Source organism: Diabrotica virgifera, chromosome 7 (genome assembly GCF_917563875.1).
Source record: "Diabrotica virgifera virgifera chromosome 7, PGI_DIABVI_V3a".
NCBI lineage: Eukaryota > Metazoa > Arthropoda > Insecta > Coleoptera > Chrysomelidae > Diabrotica > Diabrotica virgifera.
The window spans coordinates 101,492,462-101,518,225 of record NC_065449.1 but is presented as its reverse complement, the minus strand read 5'-3'; the positions used below and the strand labels follow the sequence as shown (position 1 = coordinate 101,518,225).

The window sequence follows — 25,764 nt, the reverse complement described above, 5'->3', positions numbered from 1 at the left end:
TTAAACTATGCAACACTATGTCATTTCATAACGAATGTCTATACACATCTGAGGAATGTGCGTATACGTATCGCTTCCCCAAGCCGTCTTAAGTGACCTTTGAACCTGGGGGTAGTGCAGGACCATATTGGTACGTAACATACACACACACACATGATAAAACAACAAAAAAAATGAATAATAATAAAACTTGGAATATTAATTACTAATTATATATAAAAAAGAAAAATATGTGGAGGGACGGAACAATCAGTTTCAATTGAAAATTAAGAGTTTTGCAATAACAAAACATAACCGCGCTAGAGCTACAGGTTACGTGTGGTGCGTGCGGAAAAGCGTCCAACCTGTACTCAGGTTGGTATTTTTCAGAAAGTGATAGACTCGCTCAAACGAAGCAAGACTTGTGTACTGGGGACTAATATGACTGATTGAATTAAATCAAAGCTTTATTCGATTAAAATAGTAAATTAAAGTTTTTTTTTACTTTCTCAGATATATTTTATCCAAACGGGCAAATATACAGAATTAAACGATATCTACAACAGTTCAAATAACTAATTTTTGCAAATTTACTTCAATGTAGTTAACATAGGCGCTACTTTTGGTTTTTCAGAGGTGTAACACTTTTCATAAATTAATACTTTTTCACAAGAAGAGTTAATATATGTAAAGAAAAATCATGGATGCTTGAAGTCTTTTATGATTATTAAAACATTATTTTTTTTCCTAAACAAATCGAGAATGTCGATATTCATCAGCATCTTGGACTATTCTAAAAAATATATAAGCTAAAAGGAGAATAAAAAGATTATACGCGATTTCTAAAAAATCTTGAAGGCAATGGACACAACAAAAAGAATTGCCTAACAAAGGAATTAAAATGTTTATTCTGATAGTTTTTGGTACTTAAAATAAATAAACTCATCAAATAGTAGTAGTGTTGTCACTCTTGATAAAAATTCACCGTTGTCCCAGATGTGATAGTACTATTTAATTAGTAAAAAATAAATTTTATCAAATACAAAATTCAAGGAAGTGAAAAAATTGTATATAAAAGTGTAAAAAGTATTTATTTCCTTAGCTAAGCGTTTTCGACAAAATTGTCATCATCGGAGCTATGAAGAGAAAAAAGAAGTACCACTACTTAGGGTCATGTACGTGAGCATCTTGACTTTATCTATCTACATTACAATACATAATCATGTATGCATATGCACTTTAGTTGTCCTCCGTGCAACCCCCAAACAGAAAAAACATGAAAAAACGAGAAATAAGCCACAATTTTACTAAAAAAATGATTTTATTAATGTTTCGACGTCAAAATCGGATGCCGTTGTCAAAATAAAAAAAAATTAACAAAAAAAATGCCACAAGAAAATAGCTTCAGAACTACATGAAAAAACGGCTACACAAACGTTATAAACACAATAAAACTTTGTTAGTGGCGTGGGCATATCACCCAACCATTATGACCGAAGAGGAATAGTTGACTCTTCGAGTCTCTTCTACAGTCAATTATTCCTTTTCGGCCACAATGGTTGGGTAATATGCCCACGACACGAACAGAGTTTAGGCCTGGCGCAAATTGAACCCAACCGTGACACAGCCTGCGCCGGCGGGACGGGCGACTCGTGCATTTATTTTTCTAGCGGACCACATATTGAACCCAACCGTTGGCTGTCGCTGTGACAAGTAGAGACGAACAAAATCAGTGCGGACTTGTAACGGTTACTTTTCATTAGTGATGTAACGAATATTAGTATTCACATTCGCGAATATTCGCATATTTTTGCATATTCGCATTCGTATTCGCGAGATTTGTGCGAATGCTTTGCGAATATGAATATCAGAAAAAAATAATTTGAGGATAATATTAGGTTAATAAAATCAAAATCTATTCACATCTTACCTTTTTTTATTAAGAACAGGTAACTTAACCTCGTATAATCACATTATCAGCCTTCACGTTATTTCATTATTTATTATGTAATAAAGCTTAAGATTCAGATTGATTTAAACTAAATATCAATTAACTTCTCATTAGAACTTTAGAAAACATTACAAAAATACAAAGAAAATTAAAAAAAAACCTGAATATTCGTATTCGCATCCGCATTCTCGAATGTCGGTAGCAGATATTCGCATTCGTATTCGCGAATGTTCAAAAAATGACATTCGTTACATCACTAGCTTTGATACCGGTTCTCAGCGGTACTGAGTACAAATACTGATGTATTTGATTATAGTGCTGAATTGAGTAGGCAACTTTAAATAGGTATTTCCGTACTTGTAACGTTTTAATACCTAACACCTCCCTAGTACTCGTAGCGGCATGACTTTCGAAAACATCGAATTTGATCATAAGCTGGCACATACAAAGATATATCTTACACTGAATATTTTATTTCTATACATAATACATATTTAAAATAATATCAGAGTTATTTAATAATCCCTCCGCTACTGATCGGTCATAAAATAACACATCTACATATTTTGTTTTTAAGCATAAACAAAAATTTACTATGGCGACAAGTTGAATTTGAGGGTAATAATATCACAGATATCACTCACGGTTTTAAGTAACATGAATAATTTTTCAATGATAATCTGTAGATTTAAGAAATTATACAAACCTTTTTATACCTGTCCTATAGAAAGCGGATTATAAAAAGGGGATTACGCCATTATTATTTGTGACAACCTATTTCGTTTTAAGGAACTTATTTTTCTAATAATGTGTTCTTGTAAAGACTTAACTTTGATCATTAATTTGGTATCAGTGCTTATTTAGTCTACTAGCAATAACGTTATCAGAATTGAATGACAAAGCAGTGTTCACTCGGGGTTTTGACTATACTAATATTTTTATTTCATCATCATCTTGGTGCTACAGCCCTTAGAGGGCCTCGACCTTCTCAAGCTTTCTACGCCATTCTGTTCTGTCCCTTGCTTGCATTTTCCAGTTGCCGAGTCCGATCTTCTCGCCATCTTGTGTTACCCCGTCCATCCACCTCAGCTTTGGTCTACCCCGTCTTCTCATTCCCACGGGTTGCGCTGTTAGAATCTTTTTTATCATGTTCGATTCAGGGGCCCGGGCTACATGTCCTGACCACTGCAGGCGGTTTCTCTTAATTATAGTGACTATTTCACTAGACTGTTTTTAACTGATAAAACGTCATAGCAACGCATCGTTTACTACTGACAAAACTCCTTAGCGACGTGATTTCTCAGCGACAAAATTATGACAGATCCGTCACGAAAGTGTCTAAGTGTGAAAGTGTAATAACAAATAAATAAAGATTATATTTCGTTGATATGGTGCTTATTGTCTCGTGAAATAGTCTTGTCGAATATATCTTTACGATAATATCTTTTCCACCAAACGTATGCTTGTAGATATTCTACAGTTCAAAGTTATATCTACGCCTCCATATTCCGTTCTCATAGACCGCCCCGAATATATTACGTAGCACCTTTCTTCTTTCAAAAATCGATAGAGCGGATTCATCTGTTTTAGTTAGCGTCCATGCCTCTGATCCATATATGAGAACGGGGACTATCAATGTTCTATACAGCCTTATACGAGTTTTTTGAGACAGACGTTTGTTAGCTAAGTACTTTGATAGACTATGATAACACCTGTTTGCAATTATTATTCGTCTTTTTATTTCCCCTGATGTGTTATTATTGGGGTTAACCGATGTCCCTAGATATATGAACTTTTTGACCGCTTCGAAGTTTTGGTCATTGATGATTAGATCTGCGTTAACATTTCCAGCTTGTGTTTCTGTTAGTCGCCATGAATTTAGTTTTATTTCGATTTATATGTAACCCCATTCGTTCTGCTGCTGCTACTAGCTCGGTTAGGATTTCCGCAGTTCTCGCTCTGGTTCTTGTTATAATGTCCACGTCGTCTGCATATGCCAGAATTTGGACAGATCTATTGAATATTGTTCCCCTGCTATCTATATTAGCGTCTCGTACGACCTTTTCTAATGCTACATTAAAAAGTTGACACGCCAGCGCATCTCCCTGCCTTAACCCTCTATGTATTTCATTATTTATTTTTATATATTTTTATTTATCACAATAAATTATTGTACTTAGGTACCATCCGTATTCATTTAATTTCCTATTTTCTCCCATACTTCGTCTTTCAATTTCGTCCTATAGTTCTCGTGGCTGGTATTATACACGTAACGAATTCAATTAGTTTCTACAAGCCCATCTCGCAAACAAAAACAAGTAAGAATAAACTGGCAGTGAGTCACGCGTGCCACGGCCCACGAAAACTGAACGCCGATGACAAACCTTCCCATGTGAGACCTGCGAGAGCATGTACTGATCGTAGGGTTGGTTTAATTTGCGGTATCTCGCTTCTAAGCGTGTTCCACAAAACTGTCCACGCATTTCGCCGGTGCAGCTTGTGTATCGCTTAGGTTCAATTTGCGCCAGGGCTATTGCGTTTGTAACGTTTGTGTGGCCGTTTTTTTTTAAGTTTTTTATGTTTGAGGGTTGCTAGGTTACACAACATGATCCTATCCTAAGTACAGTTGAGTCCACGAGTCTTTACCTGTGCGTCATCATTTAAAACATACGAAATAAGTCGATAAGTCGGAAATTGAAATTTACTAAACACAACAGCAAGTGATAGTAAGTAGCTACTGCTTCTATTACGGGTTAAAATGTGAGTTATCAAATATGTGTTTTATCTCGCCAGGTATTAATGACGCACGGGTAAAGACTCGTGGACTCAACTGTAGTGGTAAATACTCCTTTTTTTCTAAGGAGCATTAATTAGCTGCGATGATGACAAATCTGTTGAAAACGCTTAGCTAAGAAAATAAATACTTTTTACACACGTTGATATACAATTTGTTCACTTCCATGATTCATTCAAGTGTGTACAAAATTTATCAGTCTTTCAACTAAATACAAAATTTCATTCTTTCAGGTTACATTTTACCCAATGTGGGTATCAATGTGTCAAACATCAATCATTAATGCATCTACCATTCACTCAAATCTAACCGCGAGCACAATTTCTCGATTCTTACAGAGTCTTACAGGGCTTATCCGTTTTAGTGAACAATTTCCCAACTAAATATTAAAAAAAAAATAAACCAACTTTATTTTAATTTTAAAAAGTGTTATTTTTCAATAAAAGCAACTTGTTGATTAGAAAAGCAAGATGAAAAGCCTTCAAACTAATTACCACCTACATTTTTACTACGATAAACATTTTTGTGAAACAACTTATTGGTAAATAAATTATGTACAAATAAGTAATATTGTCAATCATAATTATTGATGTTAAGATGTATGCTTCTAATTAATAATAATTGAGCAGATTTCAGTGATTAATTTAAAGATATATTTCCCAAATTCTGAAAGCAAATAATTTACTCTAATATAAAACACAAGCATTTCCTATACCCTGCCCAATGATGCAACACCTATCATCATAATGTTCGGCTTATTCTACCATTTTGTATAATGGCCCGGGAGGTAGTGTCAAATTTGACCGGAACATTTTAGCACGGCTGTTTTCTTTTTATTTAGTTAGGTGTTTCAAAGCCTATTAACAAACAATGATATGTCAGCTGGCCCAAAACCGGGGATTGTAGGCAAGAAAAAGTAAAATATGAAACTTGATGGAAAAACGAAACAACTTATATGTCAAATATTTATCTCCGTGACTTGCGTGTATAATGGCCTAAAATACCTAGCTACTGGCTTTCACCCAGGCTATTCGGGTTCGATTCCTGGCGTTGGATTTTTTTGTTTTTAAAATTGACATTTTGATTTGAAAAATAATTATTTTTTGATAATACCAAGTTTTTATTATTTATACGACACAATATAAAAAAAGTATATTGTCTTTTATAGAATCGTAAACTATGCATTTGATCATAAATTATGACTGGCCTTAATAAGCAAATTTATTGTACATGAACCCTGAAGGTTCCCGAGTGGGTACGACCAATCTGAGTGAAAAAGGGGGTCGCACCAACTCAGGAAGCTTCAGAGGTTCATGTACAACAAATTTGCTTATTAAGGTCAATCAGAATATAATCAAATGCATAGTTTTAGCACGAGGGTAAATTTTTATTTTACTGAGCGCATGCGCACACCGACAGTATGGTATAAACGTTGTACGGGATCTGATTGGGTGTTAAAATCATCTGTCAATAATTGTTCAACATGGAGATTTTGGATAAACAAATTAATGTTGTGTATATTAGTTTTTATTGTTGTGATGGCAGAGAAAAAGCAAGTTTATAATATTGTAGTGACTTTTTAAATAGTTTTTAAAAGCGACAGGTACGTAATAATTGTAAATGTTTCAGTATCCTAATAAAAAAATTCATAGGTACCTACCTATTTGGAAAATTTAAAAAGAACCTACCAAAATAGTATGTAATGCTTTGATTTACATAATTTGATTACCATCAAAATTTCTATCAATATTCACCTAATATACAGTCGGAAAAATGAAAGAATACCCATGAACGAACATATAAAACACGCTGTATTTCCCTGTCACCGTGTCACAAAGAAAACTGCCCAGCACAAGTACATGTAATAATAATTATTACATGTACTTGCGCTGGCCAATTTTTTGTATGACACGGTGACAGGAAAATACAGCGTGTTTTATATGTTCGTCATGGGTATTCTTTCATTTTTCCTACTGTATTGTTTTCTTACTCTGTTTTGTTGTATTTTAATATTTCTTTCAATTCTAAAAAATTTCAATTCAAAATCAAAATAATTTGGTTAAATTCAGAACCGTCAAACGTTTAATCCGTTTAGTTAGTTGATCTTCGCACATGATGACACATGGTCTCCGTGGGTAAAAGTTTAAGGTGAATGAATTTCAATACTAACTGCGCTGATAAGCGGGTTCGAACCCCAATGGAAACTTTTATTTTTTATTTTTTTTTTATACATTTTATGATGATAAGTTTATTTATTATATAATTTTTTTTTCAGAAAATACGTATTTAGTTAAAATTTTTCCTACATTGTTCAGAAATCATTTGTGGCACTGTTTTAATAAAAATTTTTGAGAAGTAGTAAGTATTAAAATTAGTTTAATTTTTAAATAATATATATATATATATATATATATATATATATATATATATATATATATAATCTTTAGACCTTCTACCCTCTCGGGTGTAGGTATATTAAATATTAAATAAAATATAAATAAACGTTAAAGTATATTAATTTCAAAAAACTAATAAATTGAAAATGGTTATTCATTTTTTTTTATATTAATTTCATTGAAATCATATAATAGAAGTATAACTTCTTACGTGCGTACAAAGTGCGACTCATATTGTGTCGTATAAATAATAAAAAACGTGGTATTATAAAAATAATTATTTTTCAAATCAAAATGTCAATTTAAAAAAAAAAAAAAAAAAAAATTCGAACACCAGGAATCGAACCCGAGTCGCCTGGCTGAAAGCCAGTGGCTAGGTAGCCTAGGCCATTATATACACGTAAGTCACGGAGATAAATATATTTGACCTATAAGTTGTAGCGTTTTTCCATCAAGTTTCATATTTTACCTTTTCTTGCCTAAAATCCCCGGTTTTGGGCCAGCTGACACATCACTTGTTAATAAGCTTTGGAACACCTAACTAAATAAAAAGAAAACACCCATGCTAAAATGCTCCGGTCAAATTTGACACTACCTCCCGGGGTATTCCTTACAAATCGAGCGAGTTTTTCTCGCTAGATTTTCTGTCCAGATCCATTTTAAAGATTTGATTTTGTAAATTTCAGCCGTTATATGGACGAGGTAATAGATGCAACATTAAAATTATAGCATCATGGTGTGCCATCATTTTTTTAACAGTAGAGTACTAGCACTCAAAGATATACTTTGATTGCCTAAAAAAACAAGTTCTCTTATTTTTTCAATTCTTTGTGCACAAACATCTTCATGTCAAAAATCAAGTCTTTTGGAAAATTAATTTTGCTTGCCTGTTATCATTTATTTATATTCCTACAGGATTTATTGACATATAAATAAAGTTTTTTATTTTTGGTAAATTTGTATTTAGACACATGCCACACATATTTTTGAATATATTTTGTATCAGAAGAGATTCTCCTCCAATAAGTCGTGAGATTTTCTCGTCTTGAACGGGCTTTTCATACTCAAAAACAGTTTTATCTGCAATCGGTGGGGATTGTTAATAGTTTATTGTAAGCATTAAACAGGGTGTTTCGGAAAAAGGCAACACCGTCTCTAGGATAGGTAAAAATTTTTTGTAACGCCATTCGCTTTCAAAATACAGAGCGTTGAAAAACAAAAAAAATTACACATTTTTTACTATTTTGCTGAAACTATTTGCAACACTGTAATGAAATTTGGTGAGTTTTAAGAAGTAGTTATTCTGCATTTTTTGACATACAATTAAGAATTATATATTCATCATTGGCGCGCATACGGGTAATAGTTTGAATTAAAAAAAGTAGTACGCCGCCGATATATTTCAAATTAAAAACTATTTTTAAATTCCTCGTTCAATTGTTCCTCAATCATCGCTACAAAAAAAATCTATCTTCCTTTTTTTCCTACGGCGCGCCGTTTTCATGCAAAAAATAAAACATCTTAACCCTTACAAGAATTGCTAAGCAATTGCAAGCCTTGCTTACCGTCATAAATAAATTTTTTACGACCATCATACATAAAAGATTAACAAACAAGGTTGAATTTCGAGCAAATCAAGCAGGTTTTAGACCAAAATCTTCCTGCATAGATCACATTAATACTGTGAGGGTAATAATGGAACAATCGGTTGAATGGAACACACCTCTATACATGGTTTTTGTTGATTTTGAATGTGCCTTTGACGTCCTATCTCATGCTGCTATATGGAAAATTTTAGAGCTAAGAAACATTCCTCATAAAATAATTTCCATTATAAAGTCACTGTACACTGAGGCGACGTGCAGCGTGACACACAATGGGATCAACAGTGACGAATTTAACGTACTTACTGGAGTCAGACAGGGATGTGTGCTTTCTCCGTTTCTGTTTAACATAGCTCTAGACTATGTTCTCTCCAATCCTTCGACACAAAAGGGATACAATGGACGTTAACCACACGCCTAGCCTAAGTGATCTAGAAAACGCCGACGATATCTGCCTGTTAGGACAAAGGTTCCAGGATGTGGCCGACCAATTGGAAACACTATCCACTGAGGCCAATAAAAAAGGTTAAATCAATATTAGTAAAACCAAATCCATAAGAATAAACGCAAGGAACAACACGCTACTTAATATCGACAACATGCAGATTGAAAATGTGGAAAACTTCACGTACCTTGGAAGTGTCATAACAGAAAGCGGAGGTACAGAAAACGATATTCGTATGAGGATACGAAAAGCTCAACAAGCATTCAGCATGCTTAACCCTGTTTGGAGGTCTGGGGAATATACTACAAGGACAAAGATCCGAATATTCCATTCAAATGTTATGTCTGTTCTACTCTATGGATGTGAAACCTGGAAAATGACAAAATCCCTTACAGACAAATTGCAGGTCTTTGTTAATAAATGTCTACGAAGAATTGTCCGTATTTTCTGGCCAAACACCATCAGAAACGAAGATCTGCTACATCTGACCCAACAAAAGAGGGTAGAAAATGAAATAAAATCCAGAAAGTGGGGGTGGATAGGTCACACACTCCGAAAAGATAGTTCCAGCATTGCAAAAACTGCCCTAGAGTGGAATCCCCAAGGAAAAAGAAAAAGAGGTCGCCCAGCACAAACTTGGAGAAGATCCATCATGGACGAGATAAGAAGTCAAGGAAAGTCTTGGAATGAGGTGAAGGCCCTAGCGCAAAATAGAACCCGATGGTGCGTTTTCACTGAAGCTCTATGCTCCACTTCAAGAACATTATATATAACCCACCTATGAATTTTTATAAAAATCAACTATTCCACTAGGTACGTTTTGTTTAAAATATGATTTTTAAATTTAATTTTGTTATGCAATGTTAAGAGGAAACAGTAGCGATCAACAGGTAGCGAAAACGCGTTCCAAGATTGCGGCTGTAATTTTGAATATTTTTTCGAGATATTTGGCACACGTATTCTTAATATAATAAAGAATGGCCTTACAGAGCCCAATTTGAAAAATATATTAATATGTGGAAATTACTCTGTAATTAAATACAATATTAAAAAAACGAGCCTGTACCGCCATGAAGAAGAACAAAAAAATACACTTTCTTCAAATAAACTTTTTTATCCGATGCCTAGATTTTGTGTCATTTTGGAACTACTAAAATTTTTTATTTCATTAGTAGTTCCAAAATGACACAAAATCTAGGCATCGGATAAAAAAGTTTATTTGAAGAAAGTGTATTTTTTGTTCTTCTTAATGGCGGTACAGGCTCGTTTTTTTAATATTGTATTTAATTACAGAGTAATTTCCACATATTAATATATTTTTCAAATTCGGCTCTGTACCGCCATTCTTTATTATATTACGAATACGTGTGCCAAATATCTCGAAAAAATATTCAAAATTACAGCCGCAATCTTGGAACGCGTTTTGGCTACCTGTTGATCGCTACTGTATCACCTTAATGTTATGCATTAACTATAACATATTTAATAATAAACAGCAATAAAATATTTGAAAATATTACATATTTATATTTTTTTAATATTTTGTTCAACTTCTCACCTTAATCAGATGGAAAATACTTGGGAGCTTTTAAAACGAGAAATTTCCGATGAAAAGGTCACTAACGAAATTGTTTTGATTAAAGGACTAATATATCGTTGAAATCACAATGACAAATTGAAGCAAAACAAATTTAACTGCATTCAAAGTATGCCAAGACGGGTACCAGCGGTAATCAAAGTTAGAGGGGGCTCAGCAAAATATTGAAAAAACAAAAATATGTGATATTTTTAAATGTTTTATTTGTGTTTATTATTAAATATAATACATTTAGTAATAAACAGCAATAAACCATTTGAAAAATATCACATATTTGTATGTTTTAAATATTTTGCTGAGCCCCCTCTAACTTTGATTACCGCTAGTACTCGTCTTGGCATACTTTGAATGCAGTTAAATTTTTTTGCTTCAATTTGTCATTGTGGTTTCAACGATATATTAGTTCGTTAATCAAAACAATTTCGTTAGTGACCTTTTCATCCGAAATTTCTCGTTGTAAAAGGTCCCAACTAATTTTCCATCTTATTAAGGTCAGAAGTTGAAAAAAATATTAAAAAAATATAAATATGTAATATTTTCAAATATTTTATTGCTGTTTATTATTAAATATATTATAGTTAATAAATAACATTAACATTGCATAACAAATTTCAATTTGAAAATCATATTTTAAACAAAACGTACTTAGTGAAATAGTTGATTTGTGAAAAATGCATAGGTGGTCATAATAATATGGCCAGGGACTGTAGAACTTGTGTAAAATTTTTTGTTTCTTCAACTCCCTGTATCTTGAAAACGGATGGCGTTACAAAAATATTTACTAAGTAAACCCCAATTATTTTCCAATTTTTTACCCTACCCTAGAGACGGTGATACCTTTTTTTGAAACACCCTGTAGAAACTTAGTTCGAATACCATGCAAGGGTTAATATGTTTTTTTTTTCATAAAAATGGCGCGCCGTAGGAAAAAAAGGAAAGATAGATTTTTTGTCACAAATTGAAGGAGAAATTCAAAATGATTTTTAATTTGAAAGATCTCAGTTGCATACTACAGTACAACCTGCCATATCCGGACCTGTCATATCCGGACCTCCCCATATCCGGACGGGTCTGCGCCGTCCGGATCTACCGAAATCTACCGAGAAAGACAGTCCTGATGTTGGACAACGCACTAAAAGAAGAACTAAAAGATGGCGAAATAATGTATTATAGAATTTTTTTTCCTCTGATTCTGGCTTTGGTTTAGAACTAGAACCTTTAGCCACGTAATTGTATAACTTATCACTAAGTCAGGGGAGTAATGTGTAGTGCGTGTGTTGAGTAAGTGTCTTGTTACTTTGCAAAGTTGACGTCATTGTCTTTGCAAAGAGACGCTAATTGTTTCCGAACGTCTGCGGTCCCTCCGGTGAGTACCGATCCCACATATTATAGAATCTATAAAACGTGTCTATCGACGAAAGTTATTGACGGCGTTGATTACTGGAATGTATGAAGGAGAAAACGTTTCAGAGACTATAAAAGAAGTAGTGGTCTTGATATCCGGATTTTTTCATATCCGGATCGGTCTGTCGCCACATTGATCCGGATATGGCAGGTTTTACTGTATTTTTTTTTCTTTAAATAAATGTGACCATTACACGTATGAGCGCCAATGCTGAATGCAAAATTCTTAATTGTATGTAAAAAATGGACAACATCTACTTCTTAAAATCCGACAAATTTGATTACAATGTTGCTAGTACTTAGTTTCGTAAAAAATGTGTAAACTTTTTTGTTCTTCAACGCTCTGTCTCTTGAAAACGGATAGCGTTACAAACATTTTTTACTCCTAATTATTTTTCAGTTTTTTATCTATCCTAGAGACGGTGTTACCTTTTTTCCGAAATACCCTGTATATTTAATCAATTTCACATTATGTAACACAATTTAGTCACATTATGTAAAAAAAAATTCAAATTACATATTCATTTTAATACTTTTAGAATGAATATACATAAAAATTGTAATAATGTTTGATCTAATATTAAGTAACATGTTGGATGTTAATGTGTTAGTAATCAATAACAAACTATGAGAATAAAAAGCATAAAATTCACAAACCAATAATTACCAACAAAATTTCCAGTCTGCAATGTAGTGAAAATACTCTGTGATTACTTATTGTACATGTTTTATTTACTAACAAAACGTTTTACATTTATATACAAAGTACATAATATACAGTGTGATCCATTTAAACTGGAAACAAGTCTCTAAAATTTTAAGTTATTAACCAATTTCATCAGTTGTTTTTAATGTGAATAAAGAGTTACAGGGTTAGCAGGTTTAAACCAACTGGTTTTTAAGGAAAAAAATTGGTTTTTTATTGTTTATTACTGTTATTTTATAAAATATTTTATTAATTTTTAAAGTATTTAGACTTATTATACTTTGTATCAAATAAACCTGGTTTAAACAAAAAAACCTGGTTTTTTGGTTTATTGGAAAAAACCTTGGTTTTTGAAAACCCTGCTTCAGTAATAATAATAGAGATACTAACAGAGACACTAAGCATTATACTACATTTCCACTTATTAGACAGAGATCAAAATCATATATATCCTAATAGTTTCCCGATTGAAACCCTAATAGTGCAGGATCCGAATAGGAGGTCGAAATGTACCCATTTGCTTGCCGGATGAAACATTTTTTTTTATTAAATTGCATACATAGACAAACACGACCAGCTTGGGTTGATTATCAAAATCGTGTCATAGCTATCCTTAAGGGGGGTCGGTAGGGGTTGAAATCAACATTTTAAGCACATTTTTGTGAATTTTTTTTGAAAGTATGAGAGAATAATTTTATTTTTAAATTAAATAAGCATATTAAGTATAATTCAAAGAATATTCGAAAAAAATTCAAGAAAAAATATTGAAAAATAAGCCAAAGGTGGCAAATTTTTAAAGGCACCTCAAAAAAAACAATGAATTTTGCGGTGCACATCAGAATTTATCATTGGATCATGGTAGACAAAAAATTCAAAAGGATTTTATTAGCTTATGAGTTTCTCGAGGTAACGCTGTCAAGTGTCTTTTAGTTTTAATGATCTTTGACTATTTAGTATCACTCAGAAGTCAAAATAACGAAATTTTTTACAGAAAAAAGGGTGAAAGTCAACATATTTATTATTGTTAAACAAAATATAAGCATAAAACAAAAAATATCTCGACATTGTTACCTCAAGAAATTTCGTAAAGAAAATATGTACAAAATTCCAGGTGAGTTGTCAAGTAGTTTTTGAGTTACAATGTCTACAGGCTTTGAAAAAAAGCAGTTTTGAGAAAAACGCTTTTTGAAAGTATTGTCAACTTTTATTTTCAATTTTTTTGTCTGTCAAATCGTAAAATGATGCACACCGGAATATGTTTTTGAATCGCGGGGTAATTTACAAAAGAAAATGAGAACAGCTGTTGACCGTTTCTCACTACGCTCAAGCGCGCTGGCGCGAATATGCTGCAAAGAGAGTCGAAGGTAGGGAGATAGTGTTGAATATCCCTATCTTCGACTCGCTTTGCAGCAGGTTCGCGTCAGCACGCTTGAACGTAATGAACAACGGTCGACAGCTGTTCTCATTTCCTTTTGTAAATTACTCCTCGATTCAAAAATATATTCCGGTGTGCATCATTTTACGATTTGACAGACAAAAAAACTTGAAAATAAAAGTTGACAATACTTTAAAAGCGTTTTTCTCAAAACTGCTTTTTTTCAAAGCCTGTAGACATTGTAACTCAAAAACTACTTGACAACTCACCTGGAATTTTGTACATATTTTCTTTACGACATTTCTTGAGGTAACAATGTCGAGATATTTTTTTGTTTTATGCTTATATTTTGTTTAACAATAATAAATATGTTGACTTTCACCCTTTTTTCTGTAAAAAATTTCGGTATTTTGACTTCTGAGTGATACTAAAAAGCCAAAGATCATTAAAACTAAAAGACACTTGACAGCGTTACCTCGAGAAACTCATAAGCTAATAAAATCTTTTTGAATTTTTTGCATCATTTTACGATTTCACAGACAAACTGATAATAAAACAGAAATTGAAAATAGGAGTTGACAATACTTTAAACATTTTTCCTCAAAACTGCTTTTTTCAAAGGCTGTAGACATTGTAACTCAAAAACTACTTGACCGACCCACCTGGAATTTTGTATATATTTTCCTTGGACATTCCTTGAGGTAACGTGGTTGATATATTTTTTGATTTATGCTTATTTTTTATTTAACAATAATAAATATGTTGATTTTCACCCTTTTTTGAAAAAAAAAAATCGTTGTTTTGATTTCTGAGTGATACCAAAAAGTCAAAAATCGTTATAACTAAAAAAACTCGACAGAGTTATCTCGATAAATGTCTACGCTAATAAAATCTTTTTGAATTTTTTGTTTACCATGATCATATGATAAGTTGGGATGTCCACCGCAAAATCCATTTTTTTGAGGTGTCTTTAAAAATTTGCCACTGTTGGCTTATTTTTCAAAATGTTTCCTTGAATTTTTTTTTGAGTATTCTTTGAATTATACTGAATACGCTTATTTAATTTAAAAATAAAATAATTTTATCATACTTTCAAAAAAAATCACAAAAATGTGCTTGAAATGTTGATTTCAACCCCTACGCCCCCCTTAAGGATAGCTATGACACGATTTTGATAGGCAATCCATGCTAGTTGTATTTCATCCGGCAAGCAGATGGGTACATTTCGTCCTCCTGGATCTTAGACTATAATGTTTCTGATCCAATTTATTACTATTGCCAGGTGTATGATAATGTGTTATATACAGTCCCTGGCCATATTATTATGACCACCTATGAATTTTTACAAAAATCAACTATTCCACTAGGTACGTTTTGTTTAAAATATGATTTTTAAATTTAATTTTGTTATGCAATGTAAATCTTATGCATTAACTATAATATATTTAATAATAAACAGCAATAAAATATTTGAGAATATTACATATTTATATTTTTTTAATATTTTGTTGAACTTCTGACCTTAATCAGATGGAAAATATTTTGAAGCTTTTAAAACGAGAAATTTCCGATGAAAAGGTCACTAACGAAATTGTTTTGATTAAAGCACTAATATATCGTTGAAACCACAATGACAAATTGAAGCAAAAAAAATTAACTGCATTCAAAGTATGCCAAGACGGGTACTAGCAGCAATCAAAGTTATAGGGGGCTCAGCAAAATATTTAAAAAATACAAATATGTGATATTTTTAACTGGTTTATTGCTGTTTATTATTAAATGTATTATATTTAATAATAAACACCAATAAAACATTTAAAATTTTTTTATTTTTTCAATATTTTGTTGAGCCACCTTTAACTTTGATTAGCGCTTGTATCCGTCTTGGCATATTTTGAATGCAGTTAAATTTTTTTTGCTTCACTTTGTCATTGTCGTTTCAATGATATATTAGTCTTTTAATCAAAACAATTTCGTTAGTGACCTTTTCATAGGAAATTTCTCGTTTTAAAAGCTCCCAAATAATTTCCATCTGATTAAGGTCAGAAGTTCAACGAATTATTAAAAAGTATATAAACATGTAATATTTTCAAAAGTTAAGTTTTATTGGTGTTTATTATTAAATAATATAATATAGTTACTGTATAACATTAACATTACATAACAAAATTAAATTTAAAAATCATATTTTAACCAAAACGTACCTAGTGGAATAGCTGATTTTTGTAAAAATTCATAGGTGGTCATAATAATATGGCCAGGGACTGTATAAAGAAGGTGTGTTATAATATAAAATCAAAATTATATTATAATTTTAACATTGGCCGTAGTATAATATGATACTACTCGTATTACCATAATAGTAAAACATACGATAATTTCAGTGGGGCTACGATCATCCTCTTCAAATTTTTATCTCCAGTAGCTGGTGTAACAATAGGAATCGAACTGAAATAGGATTTTTATGAAATATGCATGCATTTCTTGGTTACAGCTTGCATGGCAGTAAAAAAAGAAATGATTTTACAGATCCAGTCATGAGCAAGATACAGCAGCTTCTAAATAAAAGTACTTTTAACAGTTGCCAAAGTATTTTACTGTAATGTCAAAATTGGCCCAAATTTTTAATCGTCAAGACAAATGATGCAAGATTGATGACAAATGTAAAGGAAACTTGGACAGTACATGAATATTCTAACAGAATTCAAAATATGGATCAATTCTATTTTAAAGTGGGTCAAATAAAACATTTTGACAGTAATCCTCTATTTACTAATTTGAGATTTGTATAATAACAAATTAATTATTATTCATGAAAAATGTCAGATGATTCAGTTTTCTCGATCTCTTGAACCTATACTATTTAATTATAATTTAGAGAACATTTTTATCCAGTGTCAATGTTGGTAACAAATCAAGATGTGCTTTTTCAGAGAAATGTGTCCTTCAATCTGCAGAAATATAGATCTTAAATGCAACAAGGCTATTAAACAGCTTGATTTCATTAGGAGCCATACCCACGATTTTCAAAGGGTTGCATCTTTAAAAACCCTATACTTTTCTCTTGTTTACTCCCAACTTGAAAATTCAACTGTGATGTGAATTCCTTTTACCCGAGTATGTATCGAAAAATTAGAAAGAGTTCAAAGAAGATTTCTAATGTACTGTTCTTTTAAATTGTGTAGACTGTAGACCATATTCCTATTATGGTATTATCAATTTCTTGAATCTGGATTCTGATCTTATCAGAAGAGTAAACTTTTAACTTGATCTTTGTTTTTAAGTTTGTGAATAAAATAATTAAATATCCTGAATTGCTTCAGCTAATTTGTTTTTATATCCCTTCCTCATCACGGAACTAATTCTAATTCAAATATAGGTATGGTCTGACTTCTCATGCACGCTAATCAGTTTCCTCATGAGATATATTGGTTTAACTTATGTATCAATAGCTTTAGGTACCATTTCAAGCACTTAACTACTATAATAAAAATAATACTTTGTATAAATAAATAAGTGCATACTTAGGTACTTATTTATTGTATTCATTTATATTTTATTTTATTTATAATTTTATATACATATTATATATTATTTCTTTATTGCTGCATTCCTTGATGATTTTGACAGTAGGCTTGTCCCGTTTATTATTAATAAATGAATAAGTAATGGAGAAGTAAGAGACATATGGGACATCCAAGACATAGTATGTGGAAAAACAACAGAAGAAGAGAATGTAGAGACCATGTTAAGAAAATTCCAGAAAATCAGCTAGCCAGAATTGCCGAATAAAAGCCCACAAGACTGTCTACAAGATGATACGAAAGTTGGACTTCATCTCAACTCCTACACCTGCAGGCATTGAAGAAAACACAGGATGTAGTTCTAGTGTAAGAAGAAGACAAATAATTCTCTATTTCTGTCTCTGAAAAACCATTGTAGAATGAAAATTTGAATACTTATACAGGGTGTTTTATTAAGAATTGTCCATACTGGAGAAACCTTAGCACAAAATATGAAGATTTAACCTAAAATAACATAACCTTAAATAAAATATTCCTCATTGAGATACAGAGTGCTATCACAAATATTCTAAAATGATTTTAGCCCAGTGTTTTAACACCTTCCAATATTTTTTGGTAAAACTTGACAAACAGTTTACACATGTTAGGATACTTTAACTAGTGTTAAAAGATAGTTTTCTGCTGTTGTGAAAATATATATTTCCTTTTTACCCCTCACAATCTACACTATAGTCGTAATAATCATTTTAGCATGTTTTTTTGATTCTTCTTTACTTTTTTCCTTAAAAATCATCCTTTTGTCTCAATGTGATAGAGAAGGTATTTTTCAAGTATTTGCATGTAAAGATTCAATAAGATTATGTAGTTTAAACAACATTCAATAAGATTTTGTGTTTAAACAACATAACCTTACTAAATACATTACGTTTAAAAGCAGTAAAATATTAAGGTCGTAATAATCATTTTAGCATGTTATTTTGATTCTTCGTTACTTTTTTCCTTAAAAATCATCCTTTTGTCTCAATGTGATAGAGAAGGTATTTTTCAAGTATTTGCGTTTAAAGATAATGGATTCATTAAGATTATGTATTTTAAACAACATTCAATAAGGTTTTGTGTTTAAACAACATAACCTTATTGAATACATTACATTTAAACGCAAAATAACTTGGAAAACTACCTACTCTACGCATTGAGCAAAAGGATGATTTTTACAAGTAACAAAGAATAAAAAAACATGCTGAAATGATTATTACGGTAGTGGCGTAGAATTGTGAGGGGGGAAAAGAAAAATATATCCCTAAAGCACGCCTCTGGTAACAGCGGAAAACTATCTTTTAACATTAGGAGCCAACAGTAGCGCATCATCAATATAACTTCGGGAGATAGTAGCACACCTTTTTTTCGAAAGTTCTGCGAAACTTTGGCAACAGTGCATCGGGATAATTTGAATATTGTGACATTATACTCATTGTTGCGCTAAATGGAAGTACCTAATAGAAAACAATTTTATTGTAAGTAAATAAATATTTATAAAATAAACCAAAATACAACGGCTATTACACTTAGAAATCTAATGCAGGTTTGTCAAAATGACAGTGACATTTCTGTATATTGCCTAATCAGTTATTACAGTAAAACCTCTGTTAACCGAAACCTTTTTAACCGAAACATCATTTAACCGGAATGGCTGACAGTTTCAATAATTTCGTCAATGAAAAGTAAATTTTTATCGCAAAATGGAAACAATTCGATGTTAATTTGTCAACATTGTCAACATTGCTTTCATACAACTAAAGAACGCAATTAAATATACAACTCATTATGAAATCACCTCACAGTATTTTTTAATACCAACTTTAACCAAAAATACTATATAATTTGATACAAGAAGAATAAAAAAAAACAATGTTATTTTTAACCGAAATTCTTGTTATCCGAAACGGCCTCCCCCCAATTATTTCGGTTAACGGAGGTTTTACTGTAGTTATAATATGTTCGATTTCTTGTTAGAGATAAAAACTTTTAGTAGTTTCAATGTGACACAAAATCTAGGCATGGGATGAAAAAGTTTATTTGAGGCAAGTGTATTTTTTTTGTTCTTCTTAATAGCGGTACAGGCTCATTTTTTTACTATTGTATTTAGTTATAGTTATTTCCACATACTAACATATTTCTCAAGTTGGGCTCTGTACCGCCATTCTTTACTATATGGCCATTTACTATATACCGCCATTCTTTACATATTTGTGAAAAATATCTCGACAAAATATTCAAAATTAAAGCTGCAATCTTGGACCGTGTTAGCCTCTTAGGTAAAGTATCCAAACATGTGTAAACTGTTTGTCAAGTTTGAACAAAAAATATCGGAAGGTGTTAAAACAATGGGCTAAAATAATTTTAGAATACAGTAGAACCCCGCTAATCGGAACGTTCGGCAAATCCAAACCAACAGAAAGTAAAAAAAAATTAAAAAATTCACGACAAAAATGTTTATTATATAGAGTAAAACCAGAAAATTGACCAATGCAGGATTAACAGAACTTTGACATTTAAAATTTCTTAAAAATGAATACGTATAAATATATACTTTATATGTAGTGCTTATAAAGATTAAATATAAACTTACTTCGGTTCTCTTGCAGTCAACTTAAGTCCAAAAATATTGTCCACACTCTTGCGAAAAAGTTTTATGACTCAAAATTAACGACAACGAAAGCTTTGAATTATTAGTTTTAGCTATTACATAATATAGCATATAACTAGTTAGCTATTACAGGATATAACTAATAGCTAACTTTCGGATAATCCGAACTTTTCGTAATCTGAACAGGCTGTCCCCCAATTAGTTCGGATTTGCGGGGTTCTACTGTATTTTTGAAATAAAACACTCTGTACCTCAATAAGGAGAAATTTTATATTTCAAGTGTTTTAGGTTAAACCTTCATATTTTGTGCTAAGGTTTCTCTAATTACTATATCATGGACAATTATTCTTAATGAAACATCCTTTAAATTTTGTACCCAAATAATTCATCTTTTAATATTTCTAATATTTGAAAAAATTGATAACGATTTCAAAATTTACAGTAATGTTTCCAATATAAACGGGTTACATTGTATGTGTATGTAGTTATGACTAGTTTTTATTTGGCAAAATAAAATTTTATATTGTAGTTATAATTAATAGGCATTAATAATGAAAATATTACTCTACCTCATTTATATGAAATTAATTTTATGTAAAAGATTGTTTTATAATGCTGATTTTTAGTTGATGGACTTTCACATACAGGATAAGCTTACACACCCATTTAAGCAAAAAGTACTTACTTTCGAATTGGGAACTTTCACATCACACCACCTTCCATCAATCATATGCCTCTGCGCTAAAACTCTCATCTGAGATTCATACGATGCAAACCTGATAAATCCAAATCCTTTGGATTGTCCTGTCTTTGGGTCTTTCTTAACTTGCGCCATTAGCACCTCACCAAATGTTTCAAAATACTCTCTCAAATTCTGCTCAGTTGTCTTCCAAGGTAAACCAAGTACAATCAAATCAGTACAACGCAATTTTGTCTCCATACGCTTTGTCTTTGCAGTTGAATTCTCCAAATTATCATCACTCTTTCGTTTATTCTCTAAAATAGTAACTTTATTGGGAACTCTTAAGATAGATTAATAATAGACTAGGAGTCTTTAGTAAAATATCAAAACTGGACACATCAAAATGTAGGGAAATTATACCCATAAAATTTTGAAATTTTTTTATTATTTTAAAAATACAAAAAACTTTTATACAGAGTGTCCCAAAAGTAGCAGGACAGTCAAATATTTCGTGAAATGAACATCAACTGAAAAATATGTGTTTTCACAATCTAAGGTACAAGAGGATGGCTTAAGTAAGTAACCAAAGTCGATAGAGGGACAAATTCTAAGCTAAATTCTGTTATATAACGTTATTAAAACATCAGAGGAAATAAAAAGACGAATAATAATTGCAAACAGGTGTTATCATAGTCTATCAAAGTACTTAGCTAACAAACATCTATCTCAAAAAACTCGTATAAGGCTGTATAGACCATTGATAGTCCCCGTTCTCACATATGGATCAGAGGCATGGACGCTAACTAAAACAGATGAATCCGCTCTGTCGATTTTTGAAAGAAAGGTGCTACGTAAGATATTCGGAGCGGTCTGTGAGAACGGAATATGGAGGCGTAGATATAACTTTGAACTGCAGAATATCTACAAGAACACGTTTGGTGGAAAAGATATTATCACTATAATTAAGTGAAACCGCCTGCAGTGGGCAGGACATGTAGCCCAGGCCCCTGAATCGAACATGATAAAAAGATTCTGACAGCGCAACCCGTGGGAATGAGAAGACGGGGTAGACCAAAGCTGAGGTGGATGAACGGGGTAACACAGGATGCCGAGAAGATCGGAGTCAGCAACTGGAAAATGCAAGCAAGGTACAGAACAGAATGGCGTAGAAAGCTTGAGAAGGTCGAGGCACTCTAAGGGCTGTAGCACCAAGATGATGATGATGATGATGATGAACGTTATTAAAATAAATTAATGCTTTTGAGTTATCAAATATCAAAGATTTTGTTTTTTCGTAATAAAAAAGCCTGTTTTAAAGCTGTTTTTCACATATAACTCAAAAACTATAAGCTTTTACAAAAAAGATATTATTGAAGAAATTGAGGATAATAAAAAACTAAATACACCCTTTACCTAAAGAACTAAACTAATGTTAATTCAAAGTGAGTTATGGGTAATTGAATGTATATTATTTTCGATGAGTACTCAAATCTAAGTATTTAAGCTTAAATAAGGGGAAAACGATGCACTTTATAAAATATACCTGCTAAGCACTGGACAACATAAAGTTTAGGGCAAGGGCCATGCAACAGCATGAATTTTGTGAACAGTGTTGCCATATCTGTTTATAATTTAGACATATGAATTTAGACCTTGTTTAAAATGTTTTTTTTTTATAATTTAGATGTTTATTTCATAAGTTAGTTTATTCATTTAAGTTAGTTTCTTTTTATTACTATTTAGTATTTTAGATATTTTATTAGTTAGAGTTTACAGTCTACAGTTTCAGTTAGTTTCTTTTTATTACTATTTAGTATTTTAGATATTTTATTAGTTACAGTTTAGAAATCTTCACATTGTTTAGTATTTCTATTAACTATTGCCACTATTGATTTTTATATAATTTTAATGCTTTTAATATATTTTCTGATTTATATCTAACATTTGTTTTCGATTTTTAAATTATACAGGGTGTCCCGGAAAATAGTGCGTTCCTTTAAGGTATGGAGAGAATACACAATTTGGAACAAAAAAGTCCTATACCATTTTTTTCTAAAGTTAGCCGTTTCCAAAAAAAAGTTAACATTGTTTTCCATATACCTGTATTTTAATGTTTGGAAATTTTAATAAACTGGCAACATCGAACGCACTACGGAATAATAACATAATAAAAACTCGTTTGTGATTGTGATTAACAGTATTTAAAATAATCCAACCTAATAGTAGGTAATACTTATGTATTTACGATTTGTTTACTAAAATTATTTTCTTTTGAAATGTATTGAAATACCTATTGCATAATTTTAAACGAATTACACATCTTTTAACATAAAAACACGTCTTTTAACTAAACTAGTATTATGTATTTAGTAAGGTTTAAATGGGTTGAATGCTGAGTACTGCTGAGGGCTTTAACTGAATTACATAGTTTTAATAGTTTACAGTGGAACTTAAATACACCAGATAATGTCTCAGTAATTTGTTTACTTGTGAACTGAAATAACTAAGTTGTACTTACTTGAAAATAATTATTATACCGAATAGATGTTTCAAGTAACCTTTCACAAACACCATTCATAGGTAATAACATAATAGGTAATACACTCACTATTCGAAAACATTTTCGCATTGACACTAAACACTAAACAGGATTCTTTAAAACTATCTGTTTACTATGTATCTTAGTATCTTCTATCTATTTACATGGGACTGTCTATGCTTAAATTTGCGTACCGCACATAGTTGTCAGATTTAAATTTACATACCAAAATACATTTTAATTTTTTGGTCAAACGGTTGCATTTAGAAAAAAATGTTATAAGAGTTTTTTGTTCTACATGGTGCCTTCTACCTATACCTTCAAGGAACGCACTATTTTCCAGGACACCCTGTATATTGTGTTCTATTCAATTTTGAATTTTAGATGTTACAGTAAGAAATATTTTACAACATGGCAACACTGTCAGTGTTTTTAGATTACCTCAAATGTCAACTACAAATTGGTTATGTTTGGTTGCCCTAAACTTGATGTTGTCCCTAAGCACTTGTCAAAGTACTTCGGAATACCTATCAAATGAGCTGCAGAAGAAGATAATAGCTTCAAAATTAAGCAAGTTATGATGAAAATAAGAGAACCCTTTCGAATTTTTTAGGAAAAAGTGAAAAATAAAACATCCCATTTCCACAAAAATTAAAAATTTATAGTAATCCATACAAGAATTCCTTTATATTAGTATAAGTAATTATTCCAACAAGTTTGACTGGTTTAGAATGCATATTTTTGAAAAAAAAAGTGTAATTTAAAAAAATCAGAATTTTTAAAATGATGGTAAGTTTCATTTTCTTTTGATAATACCTCTAAAAATTTTAGTTTTTTCCGTGTCAAATATTTTACCTTTTTTACTTAATTGATTGTTGTAACGTTATTTTGTGTTTCTTATAATAAACGATTGTTTGTAATTCTTTCCACATTATTTTAAGTGCTACAATTTCCTGCCAAAGTGACGTATGTGTGTGCTTACTTTACATTTTTTATCAGGACTCAAGATTTTAGAACCCGTAAAATAACTTAAGTATCAATTAACCACTAAAACTATACAAAAACTTTAAAAAATATTGTTCTTTATTAAACTGCAGACCTCAAAAAACACCCTGGTAATTTTTTTATAATAGCTTAACCAGGTTAAATTAAAAAAAACATGGTTTTTCTACAAAAACGTTTTTGGTGACTTACATTACTATGCCAAACATGTATCGATATGCATGCACAGTATTATTGTTAGTTGTCTGATATAACGAGATCAGCTTATAACAAGGTAATTAGTCTGCCATTTTAGTTCTCTTTATAGCAGGAGTCTACTGTATTTAATTTATTAAACACTAAAAATACAGATTTATTCTAAATAACCTAATTGCATTATAATTAGTTTTAAGAAACTGGTTTATAGTTTTTAAAGAGATGTAATATATTTTCATACTTAATAGCTATTTTTTACCAATGTCAATTATTGATTACCAAATCTATAAAAGTTTTATGAAAATATGGTAAAAAGATTTTCTCCTTGTCCATGGCCTATGTTTATTGAAAATTGATTAGGTAGTTATTCTCAGAGAGAAAGGTTCAAAGTTTAGCGGTAGTCTATTATTATTCTACATCTACATACATATTCGTGATATTGAAAATATACTGGATACAAACAAACTAGGTCAAAAAACCATAGAATATTGAATGTTAATTATTGCATTAGGATTAGGTCTCGAGCTAACAGATTTCATACCTTTCGGAAAAACGCAGTAAAATATATGAGAACCCCATCCATCATCAGGTGGAGGATGTAGTCTTCCTTCCGATAATCGAACTCCTCTGAAAGTTTTAGTTTCCGGATTTTTGTATTTTAAGCCAGACGAACCCGGAAACTGGGCCGATAAGGTACTTAACAAAAGTGTACCATCATCTTCAGTGGGGAGTTCGATAGGTTCCTCTCCTTCATCTTCGGCTACTTGCAAATATTCAATCGACATCTTTCACTCTCCAATCACCTAAGCACTCAAATTTCGACAAAATAGCGCAAATTTACGCCAATTCTGTTCACTCGTCAGTCAATTAATTCAACTAAAATGGCGGACATGGACATAACGGACATAACATGGAGAACAAACC

The 25,764-nt window shown here is 31.5% G+C and overlaps 1 protein-coding gene across 3 annotated transcripts in view; it reads right to left on the bottom strand.

Annotated features, from left to right (window-relative positions):
- Positions 1 to 25,764, bottom strand: part of LOC114332391 (TAR DNA-binding protein 43) — a 70,668-nt gene extending 44,904 nt beyond the window's left edge. The window contains exons 1-2 of one of the 3 annotated variants that reach the window (XM_028282181.2): positions 25,382 to 25,764; positions 21,108 to 21,430 (exon numbers count right to left, since the gene is read on the bottom strand). In XM_028282181.2, the coding sequence (XP_028137982.1) occupies positions 21,108 to 21,430; positions 25,382 to 25,625 (567 nt within the window). In that variant the 5' untranslated portion in view covers positions 25,626 to 25,764. The remainder of the gene's footprint in view (positions 1 to 21,107; positions 21,431 to 25,381) is intronic. The other 2 variants (XM_028282180.2, XM_028282182.2) reach the window with 2 other exon arrangements.